Below are 22,032 nucleotides of genomic sequence, written 5' to 3'. Positions count from 1 at the left end.
TAGTTATCATGTGCTACAAGAAAAAACACCTAAAGACCATGGAACTGCTGGTTGAGGTTCTCCACAAATCATCTTTATCGTTACAAAGATACTAGGTTTTAGGAAAAGAATTAAGAGTGGGAGAATTTTTTCAGTATGCCTAAATGAGATGAAGTAATATAATTTTTAAGGATGACACAATTGTCTAGCTGCCCTCTGACATTCTGAATGAGCTATTTCCATTTTCTATGCTCTGTTAGCATTGAGTTGTAATAAAATGATCCATTTTTCTAATTTCAGAAGTCTGAAACTTCAATTAGTGTAATAAAAATTGTAGTTATGAAACCAAACAGTTGGTCACTTGTGGCAATGGGTATCCTGAGCCATTTCTAAGAAGAGTATATGATTGTCAATTCAGAAATGAGAGAAATTTGAAAATCTCAGTACTCTACCATTATGTTTCACCCCCACAGAAGGCAATGTCAGAGAGCAGAGACTCAGACTTTAAAGAGTTGCCTAGCTGGGGTCATGGCTGAAGATGGTGGGATCCTTTAAATTTGCATCTAATACGTGGGTTTCTTGCTGTATTTTCATATGAATCATTCTGCAATTTCCCTGTTCTGAAGAACACAGTCATAAAATTAAGCCCTTTGTTTAATCAATATTTTGTTAGACTCTGGGGCAGAACTGCAGAAAGGGAAGGTACAGGCTCAGATTTATGTTCATCTCTGCCAGCTGTAAATTGCAACACTATTTGACCTGCTGGATGTATTTCCTCAGCTTGTAGATTGGGGCACAGAAAATTATTCTGAGGCTGTCACATGCACATAAAATGTAGTTTGCCAGCTCGCAGCTGTGATGTTGACTTTGTGATACAGTAAGGCCTTTGCAAGAATGTGTTAAAAACCATCAGCATTTGTTAGATACACCACGAAAGAGCTAACAAATGGTAAAGGCTTTTCAAGCCAGCCTCTCAGAAACAAATCACTGTCCTAGAAGAGGCAGGTTCTCTGCTCTAGTAATCAACCAACAAGGGTGAGATTTCTAAGTGTCCTACTATGCCCATAACATTAATTTTTCATTCATTTTGTTCAATGTTTGTCTGTGTACCTGAGAAAAATGCCCTTTTTGATATTAAAAAGTTGTAATGGTAGTTAGACAGATGGCACCCAATCATTTCAGGCTTTTTAAGCTAAGGAAATAACATGCTTGCAATACATATAGCTAAGTTAATTATTATTAAAATAATTTGTTTTGAATTTCTAATCCCTCTGAAATTTAATAGCTGAAGTATCTTGTGATGAACGTCTAGCAGATTGCATTTAGTAATTAATAAATTGATATACAGTATGTGCTTTTTAGCAGGCTGCCATCTGTTCCCTCCCCTCACTGGGGACAACACTTATCCAGTAATTGTCACACAGTCAGGGTGGAATAAACACACAATTTAGAGCCTCGAATATTTTCTATTCTAATTTGTAATAGTGCCACTGATTTGTTTTAATGTATTTTAGTATGACTTGCAGAAACTTAATGGTGATTAGCACCCTGGATAGGAGGTAGCATCACGTCTTTTAGCTATTCCTAGAACAGTGTATGACTTAGAAAGATTTAAATGTGGATTGTCACTGAGTATCCCTTTAGCTTCAAATAACCCTATTTGTTGCCGTCAAGATCCTACTTGATGTAGGTAAAATTAACACTGAAATAAAACAAGCAAGAATCGCTGTTGTTACAGCAGAGATTCATAAAGGCAGAGGCAAAACCCTACATGTTCAAGCATTCTGTTGGTGGAGACTTATCCTAAACAGGTTTTTCAGGGATGCTGGCTCATGCTTGGAAGGATGCTGGAGCCAGAGGCACATAAAGACCGACTCGTTTTCCTTCTTGCCCAGGATATGTGGCAAATGAGGACAGATTGGTCTCATATACCCTGCACTGGGCCTGCAGAAAGGCATCCAGTGTGTTCATGAGATTGTGGGACACCTCCCTTGGTAACTGGTGACTTTCATGTCCTCTGTTTTCTACCACCATCTAGTCATGCTTATTTTCCCTGGTGCTTACTCTGAAGCTATTGTGTCTTCCTTTGGAGAAAAAGGAGTTAGCTGCATTTGAAGCAGAGCGCTGGAGTGAATGCATACTCGAGTTCTCTAACTGGAGGCTTCTGCAGTGTGAAAGCTGATCCAGTCTTGCAATATGCCAGCTTTTCCTACCATTATCCATGGTGCCATAGGCACAGAAGCAAACCAGAAGTTCCAGTTCTCAGGCATGTGAAATCCCTAGCACCTCACGAGGGTTGTGGTGGTAGGGAGTTTTACTGTGCACGTCCTCACGTCCTTTGCTTATAGATGTACACATTGTACATATTGTCATTGTCACAAGCACTGGGCAAGCCAGTCACCTTGGCTGGGCTGTGGTTAGGAAATCCCTCTTCAAACCCCCTCCTCCAGGCACCTCAGTCATAAGTAGACCGGGCATTCTCCCATCAAGCCTGTAATGCCCGTCCTTGCAAAATCCAGTTCCAAAGGCCTTTACTGAAGCATGCTTGAAGCAGCAGTGTGTGGTCCACACTGCACATGGGAAGGATCTTTCAGCCACGTATAAATGTCTGCTGTACCAAGCCAGGCTTTGTTTCTAAGCCAGCTGGGTGGCTGGATAAGAGAGCAGGACCTTCCACACTGCCAAATATTGCTTTTGCATATGATCTAGCAGCATGGTCAAGAGAGCTCAAGACTTGCCAAAACTATTGGAGAGCTAAGGGTAGAGTTGCATTTGCTTTAAATATATACTTACAGACAAAAAGAACAGGCTTGCAGCTTTCTTTCAAATTATGGGAACAATCTCCTTTTTAACTAAGTGCATCATTAAAGTTGCCCTAAAAGTTAATGGAATGTAAGATAAGTCACTAAGCTCTGGAGTGAATTGCAGTCCTTAGTGTGCAGTTCTGTGGAGTGTGGTATTTTGAGAAGAATTTCCAGTGCTAGCTGTACTGAGAGAATCACAGTCAGAAACCTTTTTGATATTAGTTGATCCCATAAGATATAGTAAAAATCATTATGATCCCAAACCAGTTAAGAATTGAAAGCCCCAGGTTTTCAGAGAGGCTTTCCTAGACATTCTATCAAGGAATTCTATTTATACGTGGCTACTGAGGAGTAGCAGCTCCCACCTCTTCACTGGGGACAATGATAAATATAAATGTACAGCATAGCTCCCTTCCCAAGCTATGCCTTAGGGCAGACCAAACTTCACCTTGACACAGACGGATGCTTTTGCTTTAAGCCTGATTGAAAGCCCTCAGCAGAAACCCAGCCACATTACCATTGTAAGAACACACAAATGAGTTGCTGAGGGAAGCAATTTACTGCTGCCCAGTTCCTCTAGAGCTGCTGTCCATTGGCAGGCTTCTACCCTGCAGCTCCCAAGACACAGCTGGTCATCTTCTGCAGAGGAATAATGACTCGAGGAGAAGTGTTAGGGAGCACAGCTCGGAGAGACAACTGGGAGTCACTGATCCTACCTTTGTGCCTTGTTTTATTTGAAGGACAGAGCATTAATGTGGGGCTGGCCTGAATCATGTAAGGAAACTGAAAAGAGAGGGAAAATGAGCTTTCACTCAACATCAAATTAATATGTCAAGAACAGAATTAATCAAGATACCCACAAAACCAAGAAGAAGAAATTCTGTAATCATCTATACATCAATATTAGAAGCTTGCATAATAAATAAGAGAAGCCTGAATTGCTCATTTGGTAGCATGTTTTGACATAATTATTACTGAAACCTGCTGGGAAGATTCTATTGATTGGAATATTAAAATTAATGCCCACAACCTATGCAGGAACAATCAAATATGGGGGAAAAAGGAGAAGGGAGAGCCAATATGTCAAGGGATATATTGCCTATTGGAAGATGTTTACACGAGAGAAACATGCTTTCAAATATTAATGGGTTAACATATTTTAGCAGGATACAGGTGTACAGGTCTGCAACCAATTTAGGTTGAAAAACGATATTCATCTACTCTGTACTGATGGGAAAATCTGCGTTTTCTTGAAGGACTTGTCTTGGTTCTAGCCAGGACAATGTCCATTTTTGCAGTAGCCAGGAGGGGGCATGGGCAGGACCCAGAGTTATTGTGTACCACCTTGCATCATTGATGGGGGCAGGGGAAAGGGAATTTTTTTCTGGAAGGAATGGCTCTTTTCTGGTTGGGGCTGCAATCAGGTTGGGCTCTGCAGAGAGCATTTTAGCATGTGAATCACTCTCTCTTCTGTGCACTTTTGTTATTAATATTGTTGCTGTTACTGTTCACTTTCTTATCTCATTGCTGTCTCCAGTAAATTGTTCTTGCCTCAGCATGAGTTTTACCTTTTGTGCCTCCAATTTACCACTCCATCCCACCACAGGGGCAAAGGGGAGAGGAGAGCAGAGCCAGTGAGCAGCACGTGATTTGGAGATTCTTGCTGGGGACTCTGAATGAGGAGTACCATTCCTAACCCACACCAGGACATTGATCTATATTGTATGCAGTGTCTGATACTGTTACTGCTAAAAAATAATGCAGCTAGTAGTGAAAGATGCTTCTGAACATTGTAGGTGACCAATACATGAGGGCCAGCAAGTTCTAATCAAGAAAAAAACAAAAGTCACCCTTTTTAAAAAACAAACCTAATTTTAAAAGGTAGAGAAAGCAATTTTAGTAAGGGGGATTGAATGGAGAGAGAGAGAATTTTACATCAAATAGTTTATAGAAACAGTGAAAAAGTAGTTGTGGGCTCTGATTCTGAAAATAAAAAGGTGTTGGGACATTCACAGGGAGCAGAACTGGAGTTCAAGAGGAAGGGTGTGTATGTTGCATGTGGTTGTGTGTGTGCTATGTCTTTTGCTCCATTGCAAAATTGAAATGTTAATAGTGCAGTAGAAGTGCCCAGTAAAGCATTCTGGTTGCATTTGTAGTCAAGTCAGATAGTATAAGTGGGGCCTGATGAAATATTTTCGATGCTAGTGGTACCATAGAAGGATATCAAGCACCAAATGTTGAAGAAGTATTTTGTAACAAACACGTTTGCCAGGTTTGCACCTGAAAGCTTTAAAAATGGGTGGTAAGGAATTTTATAGGCTGTTGATGACTTCTTGTCTCTTTTTCTTCAGTAGAATAATGGTAAATAGTACACAAATATTTTCAGAAAAGATAAATGTGATGACTAGGGGGAAAGAGCCTCTCATTCTGGCACCTATGAGAAGCATAGCAGTGAAACAGAAGATGGAAAAATCAACTGAGTACAGAATTCAGTGAGGGAAAAAGTATTAATGCCAGTTACTATGAGTTCATGGAAAACCTTTATTGAGAAAATTACCATTTTTTAAACTCATTGTTTCCAAGAAAGGCATTTGTACAACAGAACATTTTATTTAAGCATACTACCTCAGAGCCATAATCTATCTCATAATAATAAATGCGATCTTTAACCTCCTACAAGTCTGAGTAACTAGAGAGCACAGCACCCACACAGGGCACATTTAACGTGAAAAAATACTGCAAATCAATAGATCATTAAATGTTAAGGAGTTGGTAGAAAATGAGTGTATTTCTAGAGACTGCTCTTGGCCTCGTGACCCCTTCCACTGGTGACCTGGGAGCAAATTCAGTCAGCACTGCTTTGGTGTGGATGACAGAGAGCAGGTCACTGAGCTAACAGGATGCATAAGCAGGCAGGATTTTAATGTCTGAGGACATTTATCTATAACGAGTCCAGGACCTAGGTAATTTTTCTTAAATGTCAGGGAAACGTCTCTCCTACAGATTGTTGACCCTGAAAAGTATTCATGGAGGAATAAAGTAGATAATAAAGTAAATATGATTGTCAGTGCAGAAAAATGGTCAAAAAGTAACATGATTGTTGAGTGTTTAAAATGAAGAATGTCACAAATGGTATTTGGCTTTGATGACAACTTTTCTGGAACAGTATGTCCAGCTCTTGTACCTGTAACTCCAGAAGGTGTCAACTTGCTGCAAAGGGCATCAAGGGTCATAAGAACAGAAAAAGAAGTGGAAATATCATGAATGAAAGCAGTGGCATTTGTTTAACTTATTCAAACCGTAGGGGGTCATTTATTAGCATGAAAAAATGAAATCTGACACTAAAGGACACCTTAAAATGCCAAATATAGGCATAGGAATGTGGCACCTGGAAAGAAGGAGAAATCAAATAAGACGTGCATTTGTAAAGATAAAAGCCGATGACCTCTACTGCAACTTGATAAGAGTGGTGATAGAATTTCTACAGCAGAAATTTTGTTTGATAGATATTAATCTCTGGAAAATGCACAGCGTGCTTTAGACAGAGGGCAGCTGGCTTGAGGGTCTCACCTGCATTATTCTTCATGGAAACACAGCCCCACAGGTCAGAGGGAGAGATTCCCTGCAGCCAAGATCCAGGGAAATTAGGAAGAGCTGCTGTGGATTTCTTTTTCCTGTTTGTATGTAAGGAATGTGAATGCAGCTGTTCCATTGGCGGTGTTTGATTTACTGTTGCTACAGCACATAAAGCTGCTGTGAGGAGAGGGATGGAATCACTTTGATCTCCATCCATCCAGCAGCCTTGTGCAGTCAGCTGTGCACCACCACGACACTGTGATACTTAAAGTGGATCTCTACTCCCTCTGCAGATTTCTGTGGGCCTTTTTCTTCCTTTCAAATACTCATCTCTCTGCATTACTTGGTTAAAAATCAAAAATAGGGGTGTCTACTCGTAATGAAACAGTAAAGATATAATTTATTTCTTTTACTCAATGAAGACTTTTGAGGTCCATGTCAACAGCAAAATTATTGTAGATGTTTTTAGAGTATTTGAGATATTGGTTTTACTTTTTAGGATAGATAGCATTTCTACCAGATTCTTGTTAGGATGACTTTTTTCTTTTATTCCTATAGAACTAAACAAAGTAGTCTGGGAAATGCACCACAGCATAAAGGACATATGAACAGAGTCTAATCTCATAGTCAGGAATCAAAAAGGGGAAAAAAATACAAGCATTAACCTTGCATAAGGATATCTGTAATTAAAGAGTGTCACAGAAAATAGCATTTAAATCCCCAGTACCTAATATTCAAGGACATCTAAAGGGACAGGGTTTATACATTATCAGTGGCAATTAAGAGTAAATGTGACTGGGATACATGTCAATGCCAGTTATGTGCCTAGTGAAGCAGGAATAAATAAAAATGACTGAAATAAGAATAAAGGAAGAGCCAATCAATGAAGCATTAGTGTTTCCGGGGATGCTTTTCTATCACTGGTACAGTTCTACCAACCTCCAATTGACAGACTTTCAAAAAGGGAGCACTATTAAGGTTAATAGCTTCAGTATACGATAGCTTTATGTTGACAGTATTCCTGAAGGCAAATGGATTTAGGTAAGCAAAAACAGAGCTTTATATGAAAGTCACACTTTCTGGTTTGGTTTTTTTTTTATTTATTTTTCAGAGTATGAAGGATCTGGGACAGAAGTTCAGAGAAAACACTCAAAATGTGGAGTTTGCAAATATAGGGCTGAGTGTGATGAAGATGCAGAGAATGTTGGGTATGTAACATTTTCCCTAACAATATCATTGAACAAAAAGGAAAAAATGTTAAAAGTACATGATTATATACTTGTACATGATTATACACTAGTAAGTTTGTCCTAGTAAGTTTGTCCTTACTAACTGAAGCTTTAGTGCCATCCAGTAATAATGTGTTTGATATGTGTCTGTAAAGAGCAAACCATCTGCAGTTGCAAAGCAGTGGAGCAAAACAACAGAGAGTTGTACTGGAAAATCTTTAGCTAATATTTTTCAAACAAAGAGCCTTGATTTGGTTTATCTTGCCAACAAAACAACTCAAAAACCAAACAGGAATGCAAAATAAATACTGATTATTCAACCCTGAGATTTTTTTGTCTATGTTCTCCTTGTTCATAAAGTGTTACATGCAGTTATTTCCATCAGTGCTAACCTTGGACCTAAACATGAAGTTGAACTGGGGATTTGAGACAGTGAGGTCTTCCAAACTCACTGTGGGATTTAGTCTTTTAGATGCACCCAGGGGGAAATGAATGAAAAATATTAATTATTGTCAAAGTTCAAAACAAATTATCAAGAAACCAGAGGCTTTTAAAGACAATCCATAATGCAGCAGATGCACCAAATTTCCCCACTCAAGGTACTTGGTTATATTACACCCCAGCTGTCCAGGCTCTGTGTGACTCTCAGAAAGGGCAGAGATACCATGAAAGAAAAGGCTTCTTCAGACAGCCCCGTGAGGCCTTAAGGGGTTTTAGGGAATTAGAAGAAGTCCTGTCTGCTGATGGGGTTTGTTTCCCAACAGCCTTTGTCCTGGCAGTGGCCACCAGTATGGAATAAGGTGTATTGGGATCTGGGCTGGTGGCAGGCACTGGGGTCGTGGCTGCAGACACAGTGCATGAAGGTGTTGGAGAGACTTGCAAATGGTACATTTTTGTATCCACAGAGGGAACAGCATCCCAGAATGACAGTGCCTGAACATCACTAATCGGAGAAAACATCACTCTCTCTTTTCTTGCCTTCCAGCTGGAATCCATTTAATGTTGAAATACGTCTTAATTGCACAAGGTTTTATTACAGGATACCAGCATGAAGACATCTCAGGCAGTAAAGCGGCTTAGCACTAATATTCAAGACGTGTATTCGAGATTAAATAGAATATAGAATAGAATACAAGGGAAAGCAAAATGGTAATAGTGCTCATGAATACTAGCATGATACTTCACATTTCATAAAATGCCACAGTACCGAAGCTGGCTTGTTCTTTCCAGGAGGGAGACAAATGAACTAGAGCTGGTTTTTGTAATACAAATAATCTTTTGGAATATTCCCTTGGTCTGCTTCATTTATGACTGGAAAGATGGTATAGATAAGCTGTATACATACATACATATATATATATACACACACACACATATATATATATGTTTGTTATATGCATTGAGATGTGCTTTTGGCTTTGGAAAATAAATCCTGAAGTATTCAACTTCAGTAAAAGCTTGCCTAGTCTTTCTGCACTCATAGAGCTGGCATTCCTGCAGCTATATGGTATTTATAAGAAAATTAGGATAAAGCTAAGGAGAGCAGAAGATTTATTCTCTACATCCTACTCATATAAAAACCAGTTCCCACTTCTTGACTACAGGCAGAGAGTGCCTTTTTGCCTCTAAGATTTCTTTAATTAATCCTCATTTTAAAAATCAGTAGAAACAAGAACTTCTATGTAGAAAATGCTTGAAAGTTAGAAAATATTCCCATGTAGGTTATTTGCAATTTGTTAGATAATATTTTTCAATTCTATACAGGAATTTAATATGATTTATTTTTTCCCCAGTGCCTTTAACCATTAAAACAGGCTTCAGTGATACTCACTCTTTAGCCATAGCTAAATCAGGGTCTGTTAACACAGATTTCCTTCACAAGGTTGATTTTGACAAATCACAAATAAGTCACAAACTTGCTGAAGTTGAATATAGAAGTTGGCATATTTTTTTTTCATAAAATCAAAACTGTTATTTACCTGGCAGAAACAAGATGGAATTGAAGTCTTCCGTTTGGGAAACTTCAGTAGACCAGCCCTTATATCTGCTTCTACATCTAATTTTTATTCCCTTTCCTGCTGAGTCTCAGTGTGGGGTTTGACATCATAAAATTATATCATGATATATTAAGTTACTGGCAATACAAATAAATTTCATTATGTATAAACATTGCTAGTCTGAATTATAATTGTCGTAGTTGGGGGGGAGAGGTGAATTTTTCCAGGGGGATGTGGGCAGTCCAATCAGTGATCAGCTTTTCTGCTGGCACCTGAGTTGGTCACTCAGAGGTTTGGACACGCCTCTGAGGACACAAAGAGTTAAAAGCAGGAGTCTGAGGGGCTCGGCCTCTTTTCAGATCCGGTTTCAGCAGAGAGACGTCTCTGGCTTCCTTCCCCCCCGCCTGGCCACGAGGCTGGGTGGGGGAGGGGAAACACGTGGTCGGCTCAGGTAAGCCGGAGCCCCGGGGGGGGGGAAAAGAGAAGGGACAGGACTGGAACTGAGCTGCCCCGTCCAGGATGGAGGGGTGGAAAACTGTGGAAGTGCCTTCTGTGTGTGCTCACCCCCCTCCCCCCCAAACTCCGGGAGAAGGTGCCCAGCCACGTGGGGGTTTGCGGAGCCTGGGAGTGCCTCCGCCTGCAGCACCCTGCTGAGAAGAAACTGTTAACCCTTGCTTGGCAGAAAGAAACTTTTCTTAGACATTGATTCTCATGACTGGTGGTTTTCGGAGAGAGGGAAGCGGCCTGAGACCGAGATGATAAAGCATGATTGGAAGGAACTCGATAGAAGAATGAGAGGAGTAGCCTTAGAGCTAGACTTTTCTTGCATAATGTCAGCCATAGACTGAACTTGAGTCTCTTTTGAACATAAACTGCATTTTTGGGTGGATGCAGCTGCCCCTTGCTTTTGCTACAGTGACTGGCACTTGAAGAGTGGAGCGAGCAGAGAAGAGAGGGGGAGGGTGAGGTGGTGCCCTCTGCCCTCAGGGCAGACCTGCTCCTGGAACCCCGGCCCCTGGGTGAAAAGGGGAGAGCTCAGCATGCAGCATCCTTAAAAAGCCCTGTATGCAGTTGTAGCCTATGAGACAGCGGTGAGAGCACTGGACATAGGAAAAAGAGAGAGTGTCACCTTAGCAGACTTCTCCGGGCGGTGCTATGGGTGACATAGAAACACATAAGGGGTGGACCCGTGTTTTCTGAAGAACAGTCTGTGGTGCGAGAGAGACTCCTCTCTCCCTTGCTGAATTGAAGATTAGTTTGTTTTTGAGTGGTGATTGTTTGATCTAAAACCCAGGGGTTGGTCTGTGAAGAGTGATGGGTGGGGAGGTAGAAACTGGGAGAAGAAATGTTCTAAGAAGTTTTTATTTCTGTCTCTGTGTGTGTTTAAGAGTATTTCTGTCCCTGTTCTTATGTAATTAATAAAGTTTTGGTGGGTTTTTTTTGTTTTCAAGATTTAAGCCTGCTCTGCTCTGTTCCTAATCACATCCCACAGGAGTTGTTAGAAAAAAAACATATATTCATGGGTGCACTAACATCTGGCCAGTGCTAACCCATGAAAATAATTTAAGTCAAATTTGTACTAGATTACAAACACTATCACCCCTAATTATAGCAAATCAGAAAACACCCTTATTTCATTAAAATATTCTGGTTTGGTTTTCCTTTTTAAGACATGAGAATGGCCACTGGAACTTTTTGGAGAGTGTGGTAATGCCTACTGAATGACAAAGAAAAAGTACATTTAGTTCCATTCATGTAGGTTTATTAGGCCTGGACAGCCCTTGCTTGCACCTTGTGATGTTAAGACACTTAACAGAGTGTTCCACGTGATAACAAAAGGCATTTAAAGAAAGTTTTGCTCCATTGTGGTAACTGGATGAGTTAGCTGAACTGTTCCCTAATGTAAGTAGATAATCTCAAGCCATATTTGTGACACAAACAGTAAACACACAGTTATGAATTTTTTCAACCTCTTTTCCAAGCTGTGCAATCTGAGACTGTTACAAACATCAGCTCCTTCTGCTCCGACTGCTCTTGAGAAGCGAAATTGTTTCTTTACTCCTCATTTATCAGTAAGGAAATTAATTTAAGGGTAAAATGTCTAGTGAATTGGTGGGAAGGGTGACACACATGCCGCTGCATGTTGTATGGTTTGAGGTAAAGGAGCTGGAATTAATGAAGAATCTCAGGACTTTCCAAGACTCCAGCTGCAATAGCCTAGGGAGCAGAATAGGTAAATTTTCTCCCAATAATGGAAAAATCCTGCTAAACACCATTTTATTCCCTGCAGAATGTCATTTGTCTTTTGGGTCTAGAAAGCTGTGGGATCCTATGCAAAAAATGGGGGTACCTGATGCTTTCAGTGAAAACTGTAGGCTGATCCTCACAATAGAGAAGCAGAAGCAAGACCATTTGTCATTTCCTGATTTTTTAGAGTTGAACTTGCAGGTCTTTAGGGTTGTCTAAGCAGGTCCTTTCTTCTCAGTGGTGCACAATGATGTAGTGAGGGGCAAGAGACACATGTCAAAGCATGGTAAATTTCAGGTTGTCATAGTGGAAAATGTTTCTACCACGAGGGTGTTTGGACACTCCAACACCGTGTCTGGCATTTCCATCCACGGAGATGGTCTTAACCTGATCAGACACAGCCTTGGGACCTACTTCGAGCAGGGGCTGGGACTAGATAATCTCTACATCTTTTAAGTCTAAATTAATCTGTGAATCTCTGTAATTACCAAATCTTGGTGGATTTTAACAGCAAATTTCAACAACATTGGTTGTACAGAGCTGAGATACTTGCCATATTATAAATAAGTGATGTTGATGTTTTGTTGCTCTTAAATTGTATTTTCCCCTTTGAAAAAGTTACAGATTCTTAGTTTTCATGCTTGGTGTTAAAGCATTATGGCTATCTCATGATCAAAAATGGTATATATGCTTTTATTGCACTAGATCACACGTAGTTTGAAGAAGTCAGGCTTTGCACAGGGTTTGAGATTTCTATCTTCACTTTGTTTGATTTCACAAAAACATTATCTGCCTAAACCAGAAGCGGTAACAATGCATAGAGGACTGAATGCAAAAGTATAAACAACTTTATAATTTTCGCTGCCTCTATGAAAAAATTCAGCTTTGATTCTAGGTAGAGTGGTTGAGACACAGAAATAGAGTCTAAAGAGAGGTTTGTCATAAACAGCACACTTGGAAAATTTGTATTCAGCTATATGCAAATCTATACATTATTTCTTTATCTAAACCTAGAAAGGAAACATGTTGAGGAAGCATCATAGAAATATATTTGTCCATATTTTTCTTCTTTTTTCATACAACTTGTAAGTATTTTAAAGAGTTGTTAGTTTATGGTCAATCTTTTTAAGGGTGTAGACAGTCACTTGTGGATGCACTAGTCTTAAATTGCATCAACACATAACATGTCATTTGCCTGAGCAGTGGTTTTCTGCAGGTCTGACACAACAGGATGCAAAGAACAGGATTCACACGGCTTGTGTGGGACTTCCTTCCCATTTAGTGTCAAAACTGAAGCGGGTTGTATATGTCATGGGAAGACCTGCTGCCTGACACCATTCAATGTCTGCCTTTCTCCTCTGACTGTTAAATGTCTCTCTGGCCAGAAGTTTCCTCCTCTTGTTGAAAAGACAACATATTATGCATAGTGGTGTAAAATGTGTTCACAAGAGGTTGGTAGACATATATGCTTGTATGAGAAGGTTGCCAGAAGCCCAAAAACATAGGTGGTATGAATGTGATTGTGTGTGTTCTGCTGGAATTTTGAATTAGAAATGCAGTTGTGTTGAGAAGTGAACACAGAGGTGGCAGCACAAAGCTTGAGGCCATCTAGAGCTGATGGGGTTAATTCTGTAGGTCATCATCACAAACATATATGGTTTGCTCTTGCTCTCTGGTATGCAGACATTTTCTTAGCAAACACTGGGCTTTTCAGTTCTACTGACTGTTCATGAGATAAAGAGATCATCCTATCCATACATAAGCAAAAGACAGGATGTCTAGAGGGTCTGCACTCCTGCCCTGCACTGCAACCAGGAATATTTCATTCATGTGAGCTCAAAAATTTGTCCAGGAGAGCTCTGACCATCTCCATGAAGAAAGATTTCACAGCTGGGCGTATCCATTCAAGGGCTGAACTTCTCTCACTTTGGAATAATTTCCTGGAGCTCAATCAGAATTTCTTTCCTTGCAACTTACAACTGTTGCCTTTCTTTTCTTGGTGTACTTCTGAGAAGAGCCTGGTTCTCCTCTTCTCAGTAAGCCCTCTTGAGGTGCTGGTGACAGCAGCCACCTCCTTAGCCCTCTCTTCTCCAGGCAAAAGAGGTGCATTGCCCCCAGCCCTTCCTCACAGCAGCCCACACTCCATCCCTCTACCCACTGCAGCATCTTGCCACTGTGGCCTCTCCGGTTTCTCAGAGTATTTGCTGTTACTGGAGGGGTCCCAAAACAGGACAGAGTGCTTCCCATAGGACCTCATGAGTGCTGAATGGAGGACAAGAGTCACTTCCCTGGCTCTGCTGGTGGCCCTCCTGTGATGTAGCCCCCCAGCCTGCTCCTCCCCTGGACCCTCAGGTCCTTTTCTGCAGAGCTGCCTCCCTGCTGGTCCACCCCACCCACAATCTGTCCTATGGCAGTGTGGCTGATGTCCTGCCATCTTCAGACCTCTGGAAGTTCCACCATCTCACCATCACTTGAGTTGTTATCTTTTTTTTGGGGGGGGGCGGGTTTGGGTGTTGGTGGTTTTTTTGGTGGTTTTTTTGGTTTTTTTTGGTTTTTTTCTTTGATAAGGAAATCATTAACTTAAAAATAGCCTCCCTGTAAAAATTAAAATTTATCATGTTCTACCTATTTTTTTAACAGATGAAATATGGAAATGAGATTCCAAGCACATTCAGTCTTTTTTTTTTTAATAAGTGTACTATGCTGTCAAAGATATGTTTTGACTTACAATGTAGATTTTCAAGAAAGATTGACAGCTGATCCCCATGTAGACCTTTTGAGATTAACATTTTATGATATTTACTTTGGAAAGCAAAGGTGCCTCAGCAATATATAGATTCAAATGGCCTATAATTTACATAGTGTCTGTCTTCACAAAAGCCAAACCAGAATTTCAGAAGTCTTAGTATTAACAGTTAGAAATGCCAGTGTGGACATTTCAAAGTCCTAGTCTCTTCCTTGTCTATATAATTTGTCCTCCAGAGAAAGATTTGGCCTGTTTGAAGTCTGTCCTGCAAGTTTATACTTACCTCTTTTGACCACTTTTTCATTTACCAACTTTTTTTTTAATTAACTTTTTAGGGTATGATACTGTATGTAGGTATTCATAAGGAAGGGTATTAAATCCTGCATAAATGCAATTCACAGCTTTCTGATCCAACAGAAAAAAAAAATCCTGAGTATTTGTGTGCAAAACAAACCATCCAGACAATAGAGAAAATCAACCTAAACAAGGGATTTGAAATTGTGTTTTAGGATTATGAATTATGAAAATCTGGATGCAGGATATTCTGATATGAGAGGAATAGGATAATGGTCTTTTCACTAAATTGGCTATTAAGAAATTGAATAGATCCTAGATGGGTAATAATCCAGGTCTGGTTTTTTAATGTATATTTTTAGTGTTCTTTGCAGCAGAGTGTGCCAAGTCTTTGAAGGTTCCTATTATTTGATGGTGGAGGGAGGGTTGGGCTGCTTTTGAGAGAACAAACATCAGTTCACCCTGTATGCTGTGAGAAGCTCACTGCAGTAAAGACTAAATTTCTTTGGTGGTCAGAGAGAGCCATGCCATGGAAAAGGGAATGTAGGAAAAGGTATGTCTGGAAAATAGCTGAAGCTTATGGTATTCAAAAGGTGTTCTGGATTGCTGGGCAAAAGTAAAGACAGAGTGTTATAGCCAGGCACAAAGAAGCTTTGTGGAATTGAAATCTACTTCTCTTATGCTATAAAGGGATTTTAAAAAAACACACCAAAAACCTGATGAAGATTCAACTCTAGTCAAATAGGTAAAAAAATCACTTTGAAATCCAGATTTTCTTAGTTCAGGTTTCATCTGGGAAGAACTGCACGCAAGGGAAGAATCATCAAATTAAAAGTAATCCTTCATTTGGCATGGTTATATTCTTAACTGCAATTGCAACACCCTTGCTATTTCAATTCACCTAAATTTATTCCATCAAGCATACCTTTATCCATCAGTGTGCATTTCACACACTTTGTTTTACTCTAGTGTTTCCATTTTACATTTATTAGCAGGTGTGCCAGTAAATTGGTGAGTACCTGAGAGTGCTCACTGTTGTCAGCTACTGGGAAGGGATAGCAAGCAGCACTCCCTGTGAGGCCAGGCCAGAAAAAAACATTTGTGAGTGTCGTAGTTGCAAGGGAGGTGAATTTTTTTCTAGGGGGATGTGGGCAGTCCAATCAGTAATCAGCTTTTCTGCTGGCACCTGGATTGGTCACTCGGAGGTTTGGACACACCTCTGAGGACACAAAGAGTTAAAAGCAGGACCCCAAGGGGGTTCGGCCTCTTTTCAGATCCGGTTTCAGCAGAGAGACGTGTCAGGCCTCTTTCCCCTGCCCGGCCACAAGGCTGGGTGGGGGAGGGGAAACACGTGGTCGGGCTCAGGTAAGCTGGAGCCCCCGGGGGGGGGGGGGGGGAGAAGAGAGTGGACAGGACTGGAACTGAGCTGCCCCGTCCAGGATGGAGGGGTGGAAAACTGTGGAAGTGCCTTCTGTGTGTGCTCACCCCCCTCCTCCCCCCCCAAACTCCGGGAGAAGGTGCCCAGCCACGTGGGAGTTGTGGAGCCTGGGAGTGCCTGAGCCTGCACCCTGCCCGGAAAAAACTGTTAACCCTTGTGTAGCAGAAAGAAACTTTTCTTAGACATTGATTCTCATGACTGGTGGTTTCGGAGAGAGAGAAGCGGCCTGAGACTGAGATGATAAAGCATGATTGGAAGGAACCCGATAGAAGAATGAGAAGAGTAGCCTTCTGAGCTAAACTTCTCTTACATAATGTCAGCCATGGACTAAACTTAAGTCTCTTTTGAACATAAACTGCATTTTTGGATGGATGCAGCTGCCCTTGCTTTTGCTACAGTGACTGGCACTTGAAGAGTGGAGCGAGCAGAGAAGAGAGGGGGAGGGTGAGGTGGTGCCCTCTGCCCTCAGGGCAGACCTGCTCCTGGAACCCCGGCCCCTGGGTAAAAAGGGGGAGAGCTCAGCATGCAGCATCCTTAAAAAGCCCTGTATGTAGTTGTGGCCTATGAGACAGCAGTGAGAGCGCTGGACATAGAAAAAAGAGAGAGTCACCCTGGCAGACTTCTCCAGGCGGTGCCACGGGTGACATGGGAACACATAAGGAGTAGACCTGTGTGTTCTAGAGAACAGTCTGTGGTGCCAGAGAGACTCCTCTCTCCCTTGCTGAATTAAAGATTAGGTTTTTTTGAGTGGTGATTGTTTGATCTAAAACCCAAAGGTTGGTCTGGGAAAAGTGATGGGTGGGGAAGTAGAGACTGAGAGAAGAAATATTCTAAGAAGTTTTTATTTCTGTTTCTGTGTGTGTTTAAGAGTATTTCTGTCCCTGTTCTTATGTAATTAATAGAGTTTTAGTGGGTTTTTTTTGTTTTCAAGATTTAAGCCTGCTCTGCTCTGTTCCTAATCACATCCCACAAGAGTTGTTAGAGAAAAAACATATATTCATGGGTGCATTAACATCTAGCCAGTACCAACCCATGACAGTGAGCAAGTCCCAGGTGGGCATAAATGCAGCAGCCTGATCTGTTGGTTGGAAATGCCAGTCTTTCCCAGCAGCCAAGCCTGTTCCACAAGTCAGTCATGCTTTTCTTTTCCTTTTTTTTTCCTCTTTTTCCTTTGAACCTACCAGGGTTTTTAAGCACACAGAACTTCCAACAGACCACATACACCTTGAAGCCTGAAAACAAAAGGGAGCCTTGAAGTGTGTTCTGATCTCTGGGGATCTAATTAATTTACTAATAGCAGAAAGTGCTCTTACAAACTGAGCTTGTCACTTCATTTTACTAAGCACATTTGCTTTGTTACTCCTAGCAGTCCCTAAAAAATGAGTTGTACATCCTCATTTCTTGCTTATTAAAACCACCCAAAAATCTGCTTGGTTTAATTATATCACTTTGTACTTTCTGGAAATTCAAATGCTTTTCTGTTTAACTAATGGTGTTAATGAATGACATGCACACAACTTCTGAAAGCACATTTTCACAGCGAGCTGGTGCCCTTTTTCTTAAGGTGTCAGCTCTCTGATGGCAGGTGACAAAATTCAGGGACTTTTTCTGTATACCCTGGTACATCAGGAAAACATCTGAATATATCCTGTTGACTTTCCTGGGCTAAGTGAGAGAAATGATCTGTTGAGGACATTAAGCAGGAATCTCCTCCAGCAAGACATCAATTTGGAGCATTAACTACTTGTTTAAACCTTTTTGGTTAAACCAATAGGAAGGTTATAATAAAGAAAATGTTTGTAGGGCTCTCACTCCTTTTATTCCAGTGTGGTTTTTACAACAAGCTTTTCCAGCAAAAATTTGAAGCATTCATTCACTCTTTTCTCATATGAAGCATCAAGCACATTCAAGATGTCCTTATACAATTCTGTTAAGTGACTTTACCTTACGTGACTAAATCTTTTCTTCTGAATTTTACAATTAAGGTTTGCTCTCTTCCTGGGTGCCCCTCTTGTGCCTCTCCCACGTGTCTCTGCTCCCCCTTCACGATCTCAAGCTTTTTCTGCCCTGCCTTTTGTGAGCTCTCTGCATTGTCCTTATGCTCTGTGCTCTCTCCCAGCAGGAGAGAGACTTCAGGGAACAGATTACAATGTGAGACTGCAATTTCGTGCTCAGTTTCAGTCTTAGCTGTGAAGGAAAACAGTCCTTGGCACCTCCTACAGGTTCTCCTGCTTGCAAAGACCTCTGACAAGATTTTTGTTTTTTAAGATACCACTTTTAGCTCATTCTCACTGTCTGCTGTGTCTTCTCACATACTTTGTGTGCTTCTTGCATGGTCTTTGGTATGGTTCAGACCAGTGGGCTCTGTTTGGTAGCCTTGAGATTTCTGCTTGGCTTTGGCTCCCAAACTGGCTGCTGGGGGAAGCTGGCTTCCACCAAGCAGTTGGATTTCCTTTCTTCTCAGTACCAAGCTATTATCTATCTTCTGTATCTCTCTGACGTCAGGATATAACATATTTTCAGTATTTCATACTGGGTTTGTTGGCAGATCTTCCTGTACTTTCCTGAGCTGTTCTTCTGTTTCAGTCCGTGGTGGTCCTGTCCCCTCGCAGGGACTCAGGCTCCAGTTTCGGAGTATTTGATGTGCAGCATCAGAGCAGCAACTTGCTCTCCCATGGTTTTACCTTCCTTCACAAATACCAAGCAGTTAAAAACAACATTCTTTTCATGTTTTCTGTCAAGTGCAGCACTCCCCATATGTCACTGCTCACATCTCACAACCTGGCACCTCCTGCAGTTCCGACTGTATTTTTGGTCCAGTGGAAACTGTCTGTGAGAAAGGACAAAATCTGCACCCTATGCAGGCTCTCTGACGAGTGCAGGTTTCTAACATGTGCTCCTGGCTCCCTCTCTGCCACCCTGCTGCATCTGTGGAGGCCCTTTTCCCTTCAGACCATTGCACTCAAGCTGTGTCCTCTCCTTAACTCTTTCTCTTTCAGCCCTCTGAAAGGCTTCTGAGGTTTATGTTGGAATAAGAGTTTCCATTTTTTTTAAGTCCAGTTCAATTGTTCATTACCCCACAGTGCACTTAAACCACCTGCTTTTACATGTCAGACAGCTCTGCCAAGTGACCAGGGACTAATTGGCCAGGGGAAGGCTGGAAGTGCCACTTGGCATCAAGGTCCTAGGCAAAGAAGTAGCTAATGGCACCAGGCAGATAATCAGATACACATGAAGGGGGTCAACATGTGAAATTTCCATACATTGAAGAGGTGGTTAGAGATACGACTGAGGCTGTTGATGAGAAAACTAGGGTCAGGAATTCAGAAGCAACCCTGAAACAAGCATCTGACAATTCTGAAAATTAAGCTTTTAATATTACATGTTAAGTCTGAGCACAGCAGAGCATGGAAACATGAGCAGTTTCCAAGAGGTTTCAACTCTAGCCTGTAATGTCACCATAAAGAAGAAAAATATTTTCAAAACTCACCTTATTTGTGACATGAATGACAAAACTCTACCATAATTATGAAGCTACAGACATCAGATGGTGACTACAGCAGATTTAAGGGAGAACAAAGGTATCTGTCTGCACACAGCCAGTGTCATACAAATGAGGACCAGCTCTCTGCTAGTTTGTGTCAATAAATATGCATGAGTGCTGTGCCATAAGACTTTTATTTGTATGTTGTAAACCCTAATAAACCCCTGATTAGTCTTAACAGCATGTGGGAGCAGGTAAACAAAATAGTATTTCCATCCTGGTTCTAAGCTTTATAACCATTACCATTTCTAGTAAGAAAGATGATCATATGTTCATCATATTGATATTTAGAGGCTTCATTAGTACTTGGAAGTAGGTCCCTAAGATGTGTAGAGACATTACTGAAGCAGTTTTTCACTGTCAGTAGATGCACTTAAAACTCTGTTTGCACTAGAGATGTTCTTCCATCTAGCAACAATCTGAAGTTCACAGGCATGGAAAATTATCTGCAAAATTAACATATTTATATTAAGCAACAAAAGGTTCTCACGGAAGAAGAGGAAGAGAGAAAAGAATGCTGCCCATGTTCCATGTTTCTGAAGCATGGAATTTGGTTCTGCTGCAGATTTGTTTCTTGCTTGAGGCATACATTCATCTGTTTAATAGTTTAATTTTATCTGTAACAGTGGGAAAGAACATTTAAAAAAATGGTAAGTTGATAGTTTGGGCATTTTTCCCCATCCTGTGATTTACAAGAGTGGATCAAGATGAAGTTAGTGGTTACTCCTGGCAGTCAGATCATGTGCCCCTTGCAGAGCTCTATGCCAAGGAGAGGATCCTGTGCCCACTGCCACCTTCTTAGAAGGTGCAGAGTGACTTTCTCACACACAACATCAGGAGGAGCCTGACTGAGAGCTGGACATGGTGCCACCTTCTTCTCTCCCTCATTCTGCAGGCACACCTTGTTTTCCCCATCCCAAAGGTGGAGATGAACTTGCAGAGTGATGTAAAGCATACACAGAAACTTTCATTCAAAAACAGAATTTCAGTTAGAAAACAGAATATTGATTAAAATAATCAGGGAGTGTGAGGCATGGAAAGTTGCAAAGTTTTCTCTGCCATTCAGATATATAAAATTTCTGGACTTCTTGCTGGGGCTACAAAAGTATCTAAACATGAGTGGTTCATAGCCCTATCTGACTCTTTGGCTGTCCTACCTCTGTGTAGTTAGGAACCAGCTACATGCTAGGTCTTCATTTTTCCTGCTTTCAGTTTAAAATCCCTAACTGCAAATTGTGTGGAAAATGATTCATTCTAAACAACAAAAATGTCAATGGGATGCAATATGAAATAATTCAGATTGCATAATCCTGTTTTAAATGCAACATAATAGACCTATTGTTAACTTTCAAAGGTATGAATTAAAGTCTTGCTGAAATGACACAGTTAACCAAGCATATTGAGTCTATACACCCTTTGAAATAGAACTCTTTCTATTGCCTAACAGAAAAGGGAGTTCTTTTTGTTTTTCCCCCTCAAGGATCCTGACACTGAAAAAATTACAATATTCTTCTAGTTTTGTTCACACTAGAGAATAAACACTACAAACTGGTATATTAATGTAGTAAATCTTCCTAGTAATGTATTATCACTTTTCAAGTGTATTCTATGAGATTGAGACCAGAGTAAAACTACAAGAAACTTTAATAGGTTATTGTAAAGCACACTGAAGCATGTATTCACAGTTTTGTGCATTCTGCTCAGAAGCCTGAGATGCCAATGACTTCCTCAGCATCCTCATGCAGCCCACTCTTCTCTCCTGGCATTGGTGCATGATCTTGTGTTTACTCCAAACTTGACATGAATTAATTTTTGTTTGCTGGATGTCAATTTTGTTTTGCTGTATGCTTCAATTAACAGGTGTGTCTGTAACATAGACTGCAGTGGATACAGTTTTAATCCTGTATGTGCCTCTGATGGAAGTTCCTATAACAATCCGTGCTTTGTCAGAGAAGCATCATGTCTGAGGCAAGAGCAGATTGACATCAGGCACCTTGGGCACTGCTCAGGTAGGATTAGTGTTGTTTTTCTGGTAAATATAAATTATGACATAACTGGTATTGGTAGACTTTCACTTTTCCATTTTTGGTCAGAAGTCACTGATGTAGTTACCAGTGAACTTGTCACCTGCAATTTTGAGTTCCCCACACTACACACAGTCCTGTGTTTACATTGCCT

The 22,032-nt window shown here is 40.8% G+C and overlaps 1 protein-coding gene across 2 annotated transcripts in view; it reads left to right on the top strand.

The window, feature by feature from the left end:
• Positions 1–22,032, top strand: part of TMEFF1 (transmembrane protein with EGF like and two follistatin like domains 1) — a 116,695-nt gene that overhangs the window by 80,988 nt on the left and 13,675 nt on the right. For both annotated transcript variants that reach the window (XM_063398247.1, XM_063398239.1), the window contains exons 5-6: positions 7,471–7,567; positions 21,715–21,863. In XM_063398247.1, coding sequence (XP_063254317.1) covers positions 7,471–7,567; positions 21,715–21,863 — 246 coding nt within the window. The remainder of the gene's footprint in view (positions 1–7,470; positions 7,568–21,714; positions 21,864–22,032) is intronic.

This window comes from Prinia subflava, chromosome 1 (genome assembly GCF_021018805.1).
Source record: "Prinia subflava isolate CZ2003 ecotype Zambia chromosome 1, Cam_Psub_1.2, whole genome shotgun sequence".
In the NCBI taxonomy this organism is placed as follows: domain Eukaryota; kingdom Metazoa; phylum Chordata; class Aves; order Passeriformes; family Cisticolidae; genus Prinia; species Prinia subflava.
This window is presented reverse-complemented; position numbering and strand designations above follow the sequence as displayed.